Below are 6000 nucleotides of genomic sequence, written 5' to 3' on the forward strand. Positions count from 1 at the left end.
TCAACTTTGCCAGCCCCTCATCCCTACATCTTTTGCAGCTTCGGCATGAAAGGCCTTTTCCCTGCACGGCCACACTGGACCTTCCAACATTATACTCCTGGGACCCAAAGCCGATGGCTAGCAGCCACAAAAACTCAGCAGTCAGAGCATTAGCACTATTTGAATGTTCCCATCCAGCACCAAACACTGTCTGAGCAGGGCCCTAATACCTTGTACCACTCAAAGGATGCTGAGGAGATACAGGGTGGGGGTGGGGATGTGTCACTTCACAGCTGCTTTTCAATACAAGGTTGAGGGATCCCCTCATATTTTTCTGCCTGCAGCCAGCACAGCTCGGGAGAGGCACTCTGCAGCCACCAAGATAGCAAGTGACAAACGATCTTCCCTGCGCCTTCTGGCCTTTTCATTCATCTTCCCAAATACAAGGTCAGGGAGCTGGCCTCCTCCAGGAAGGAGAGCCCCGTGGGAAATTTATAGACTGGGGCTTTCCCCCGCCCCCGCCCCCTCAGGCCTTTCTCTCCCATCTTCCTGCAACCTCTGGAGGTGCCAAACCCAGATGCCGCCACCCGTATCGCGCCACAAGAGGAGCGGCTCCAGCACCAGAACAGTCCTTCTGTTCCTTGTCAGATGCATTTAGCTGCCAGTTCGAGATGACCTGCTCTCCTCAGTGGCCGTACCACACAATGCCACAAGGCCGTACCACACAATGCCAACAGGAGCTCAGCAAGGCAAGTAGCATCATAGAATCATAGAGTTGGAAGAGACCCCCAAGGTCTCTTCCCGCAGCAAAAGATTTCCACAGGTTTATTACTATTATTATGGACTGGTTATAATAGCTAGTTTTTCCTGTGACTTTTAAAAAATTGTTTTTGTTTTTGCCATCAAGTCCAACCCCCTGCAATGCAGGAACACACAATCAAAGCTCTCGAGTCAGATGGCCATCCAGCAGAGGCTTTAAAAACCTCCAAAGGAGAAGACTCCACCCCCCTCCTAGGCCGTGCATCCCACAGTCGAACAGCCAGGACGTTTTTCCTGATGTTTAGGTGGAATCTCTTTTCCTTCACCTTGAACCCACGACTCCTGGTCCTGGTCTCTGGAGCTGCAGAAAACAAGCTTGCTCCCTCACCAACATGACATCCCTTCAAATATCTAAACATGGCTATCATGTCACCTCATGACAGTACCCTTTGAACACGGGCAGCCCTTCACAAATGTGCGCATCAATAACAACAGGAAGACCTCCTAGTGTCTCTCCCCCTCTTTTTAAAAAATTTGCTGGATCGTTTTTAAGAGCTGCCTTACAGGACAACAACCCACAGCAAAAGATTTCCACAGGTTTATTACTATTATTATGGACTGGCTATAGTGGCTAGTTTTTCCTGTGACTTTTAAAAAATTGTTTTTGTTTGGTCTAAACTGTACTTATATAAATTAACTTGAATTATATAGATATGTATAATTAGCCATTGACATGCGAGGCACTGAATATTATGAGCAAAAGCCAAAAGGAGATATCTAAATTTCAACGATGGACAAGGCAGAACAGAATTACACCAACTGGGCCTTGGTCCCTTTCACCCAGGGAGGGGGACGGAGGAGTTAAGGAAAAGTCTTCCTGGGGAAAAGTGGGTTTTCAGGAGGGATTGGAAGGCAGGCAGGCTAGGAGAGGGCTGTCAGTGGCTACTAGCCACGGTGACTCCACACTCAGAGGCAGTCTATCTCTAAGACCAGTTCCAGGAGGCAACATGGAACAGGGGATGGGGGCGTGGCCTGTGTGATCTGCTACTGACTCTCCAAAGGAACTGCTTGGCCAATATGCAAGAGAGGATGGTGAACTAGATGGACCGCTGGACCGATCCGGCAGGGCTCTTCCTAGTCCTTACATTCTAGGCTCCAATCTTTACAGGAAACGAGAGAGAGGCAGTGTCAGGGAACAGGGATTGGGGGGCCAACATCAGTGGCAAAGGGGACATCACAAGTCAAGACGGAAACCCAAGGATGCCCTGCCCTCCAGAGAAGATACTCGCTTCGAACCAGATGCGTCTCTGTTTCAGAGGCTGGCCCTGAATCTTGCCATTCTCTCGTTTGCAGTCTGCGTGCCCCACGGAATGCAATGGACCCCTAGCTCCCACACCCATCATTTTGGGCTTTCTCACGCACCTCTGGGCCTCCTCCCCCCCCACCCGCCCCGGCTCAATTACTGGCCCTTCTCAGTGGGCTGTCCCCACTCAGGCAATCTCTCCTGTGTTGGGTATCACCTGCAGTACCAGACTGAGAAGTGTGGGGGGGGGGGGGTTTCCCCAGATTTTCTGATGCAGTCAAAAACAAACAAAGGAAGTGACTAAGCAGCAGCCAACCCTCTGAAAGTCCTCTGCCTCAAAGCTCTGCATTTGCCACAGGGAACTGTTTGGCTGAGCCTCGAACAAGGAAGTTCAGGGTTCAAATCTAGCATCTGCCCTTGACTCGCTTTCCTCAAGCAAGGTGCTGCTTCAATTAAAACAACAACACCACAATTATTTTCTTCCTGTTCACCTGCAGATGATTCTCCCTCTGGGCTATTTGCAAACTTGCCTGGGGCCACACAACCGAAGACATCTGGGGACAGGAAATCAGGCTGCTCTGTCCACGGAACAGAGAGGAGCCGGGCCTCAAACTCCTGCCTGGCACAAGCACCTCCCCCAAACAAACAGCCCCCCCCCAAAAAAAAATGTTTCCTGCTGCAGAATCCAAACTGCTCCTTCTTTCCCTTTTCCGTTGCTTCCAAACCGATCTGCAGCATTTCAGCTCTGCAACAACTGCAATTTAGACTTCATCACAACACGCATCTTGCAGTGCCAAAAAACCTCCCTCCTGCATCTCCAGAGAAGTAAACAGAGTCACATAGCAAGGGCTCTTGTCTCACAGTATGGGCCTAAAGATCTAGATTCCAGCCCCCCCACCCCCGGTTATGAAACAGGGTCAGTCACACACACACACACACGTGTGCCTACCTCGCAGGGTTGTTGTGAGGGGGAAATGGGAGGCTGGAACCATGTGTGCCAATGTGAACTCCTTGGCAGAGGGATGGGATGGAAACATGCCAGTCAGACAAGCAGCAAGGAGCAGGGCTGTTGTGCCCAGGATCTCCACGTAACGAAAGCAGGCGTGGGAGGAAAGCAGCCCGCTTGACTCTTGGGGCTGCTGTACTTTGGAGCAGGGAAAGCACAGCACGTGTGGCTCACCTCCAACCCAACCTCTGTGCACTGGCTTCAAAGTATGTCCAATGGGACTTACTCCCACAGCGGTACCCAGAACACTGTTTCAACCGAGCCACGCCATTTGCAGATGCCACCCGGGAAGGCCGGCCTGGCACCGATCAATTTGGCAGAGCTTTTGAAATTAGCCCAGCCCTGGAAAGGGAAGATCTTCATACACCCCCCAGTCCCACACGCACGCCATAGGTACAACCATCTTTGGTCTCCCCAATCCTCATCAATACATCCTTCGCCTTGGAGAGCTTCAAAGCCGGCCCGCCGGCCACTGATAATCATCTTCATCCAGAATGTGTTTAATTACAGGGCGCTTCGCTCATAGGAAACAGATGATTACAGCAGGGCTTCGCGGACAGCGTCCAACCGGTACACCTCCGGCTCTAAATGCTAAATGGTGTTTTAGTCCACTGGTTAAAGAGCAGGACCCCAGCCACAAACAAGAAAACAAAGGACAGGCCCAGCCGGGGGAGAGGGACGGAGCTGGAGCCCCAAACCCCAAGCCCTGAATTTCACACCAGGGATTCTGCAAACGGAGGCCCTGAATTAGACCTAGCTGCGGAGGGTGCATAACTGAAATCAACTCGTGCAGATCCTGAGCAGGAACAAGGGGTGGGTTTCTAACCTCTGGTCACCGGAAACCTGGCTGAGCCCCTCCCCCCTTAGGGGCCCTCAACTGTCTGGACACACCGACACACAAACCCCCTCCCACGAGGGTCTCTTTGCCATCCTACAAGCTAGACAGACAGACAGACAGACAGACAGACTGATGGGTCTCATGATACTGAACTGCTTGCTGTTTGTGCAACTTTGCCAAATTGTAGCCCTTCACTGAACGCTCAACTGCACAAAACACCCCCTACTGAGTGACTCCCGACACCCTGTAAATCACCCCTCTTTGGATGACCCCAAAGCAGCCCCCTCCCCGGCCCCCAACTGGGCTTGCTGGCTGGTCCCCCTGACCAGAGAACAGCCTGGAGGCCCGATGGTCCCCTTCCAAGTGGCCAGCCGCCAAGTCTCACCAGATGCTGCAAGTTTCATTTTGCACCAACTGCAGGGAAATGAATGCTGGCCAGAGGCCACCAGATGCTGACACCCCCCCTCCCCCTCCCCCCTGGAACATTCCTTCTCTCTGCTGCCTGACATGTTGGAAACTCCTCCTTGGGCGAGCGAGGCCAGCCGGCCCCCAACAGGCCTGTGCCGCTGCTCCGGTCTTTGCCACCAGACGCCTGGCCTGGCGTTTCCGTGCCCTCTTGAAGACGGGAAACCCTGCAGGGCTTCTGAGCCAGCCGCTTGAGTCCCCCCGCCTGCCTGCCATGGGACCCCCCCCCCTCCAATCTGCCAGCCCCAGAGAATGAAAACCCTGAAGGGGAGGCCCCCCCCCCGCACCTGGCGGCGCCTGCCACGCTGACCCTAAAGCCCCAGAAGTGGGTCAAGGAAGAGGGCATTCCAGCCCCACGGGGAGAGGGGGCGCAGAGCCAGGGGGGCACCCAAAGGGCCGCTGAGGGATGCTCGAGACACTCTTTGCGGCAGGTTTGCCCCGCGTCACGTCTGAAGCGAGCCCTCCTTCGCCTGCCCAAGTACCCAGTGTCCGCCCCCCCCCCCCGAAGGCATCCCAAGGGACCCTCTTGGGCGAGAAGAGGGATGCCCTTCTACGCCGCCCCCGCCCAGGTAGGCTGCTCCCGAGCGGGGAGGCTCGGCGGCGCCTCTCCCTCCCCCCCACCCCCCGGGGGTGGGGGCGCCGACCTGGTGGTGGGTCTCCTTCTCGACGTTGACGCCGTTGACCTGGACGAGGCGGTCCCCTGCGCGCAGCCCCGCGGCCTCGGCGGGCGAGCCGGGCTCCACTTTGCGGATGAACTGCCCGCTCTTGCCCTTCTCGCCGTGCAGGTGGAAGCCGTAGCCCTGGTCGCCCTTCTGCATGCAGCACAGCCGCGGGCCGGGCCCCCCGCCGCCGCCCCCCGCCGCCGCCCACGCCTGCTCCTTGGCCATGGCCGCCCACCCCCCCCACCCCCCGGCACGGCTCGGCTCGGCTCGGCTCAGGCGCGCAACCGGGCGGCGCGGTGGCCCCTCCGCCAGGACATGCTGCGCGCCAGCTGCTGCTGCTGCCGCCGCCGCTGCCGCCGCCCCCGATGCGCTGGCCTGGCCGGAGCTCCGCCCGCCGCCGCCGCAGAGAGAGCGGCAGGGCCGGCCCGGAGCGCTCGAGAGGAGGGACGAGGAGGCAAGGAAGGGGCTGCGCTCCCCGAGCCCCGAGCCTGGCTCTGCAGCGCCGGCCAGCGGCGGCGCCGGCGCCGGATTTGCACCCAGGCCTCCCGCCCGCACACAGAGCGCGCCGCAGGAACAGCCACCCTGCGCCCCGGGTGCATATGACGCCACAGGCGGCAGGCACCCACCCACCCCCCGCCCATGACGCCCACTTCATTCGCCAAACACCCGTGGCTTCCACGACCTGAGAGGGCGCGTGCGTTCATTTCACTTCGCCTCTCTCCTCCAGCGGGGAGCCACGCCAGCTCACTGGCCTTCTCCTCTCTTCCGCCTGAGCCTCACAACGGCCCTGCAGGGTCGGCTAGGCTGAGAGAGTGGGACTCAGCTGGGGTCATCCAGCCGGCTTCCAGAGCACCAGCGGGATGGGCAGCGCTCTGGGCCTTAACCACTGCAGGGCGCTGTCCTTCTCCCACACAGATCTCAAACCCTCCAAGCAGAGTTTGGAACGCTGGCTCGAGTGAAGCTGTCTGTTGGTCGCAACCGAAGCCCA

The 6000-nt window shown here is 57.4% G+C and overlaps 1 protein-coding gene across 3 annotated transcripts in view; it reads right to left on the reverse strand.

The window, feature by feature from the left end:
• SLC9A3R2 (SLC9A3 regulator 2) overlaps positions 1–5592 on the reverse strand; it is a 44694-nt gene extending 39102 nt beyond the window's left edge. For all 3 annotated transcript variants that reach the window (XM_048494877.1, XM_048494876.1, XM_048494875.1), the window contains exon 1: positions 4995–5592. In XM_048494877.1, the coding sequence (XP_048350834.1) occupies positions 4995–5237 (243 nt within the window). In that variant the 5' untranslated portion in view covers positions 5238–5592. The remainder of the gene's footprint in view (positions 1–4994) is intronic.
• Between the last annotated feature and the right edge of the window lie 408 nt (positions 5593–6000).

This window comes from Sphaerodactylus townsendi, linkage group LG04 (assembly GCF_021028975.2).
Source record: "Sphaerodactylus townsendi isolate TG3544 linkage group LG04, MPM_Stown_v2.3, whole genome shotgun sequence".
Taxonomy (NCBI): domain Eukaryota; kingdom Metazoa; phylum Chordata; class Lepidosauria; order Squamata; family Sphaerodactylidae; genus Sphaerodactylus; species Sphaerodactylus townsendi.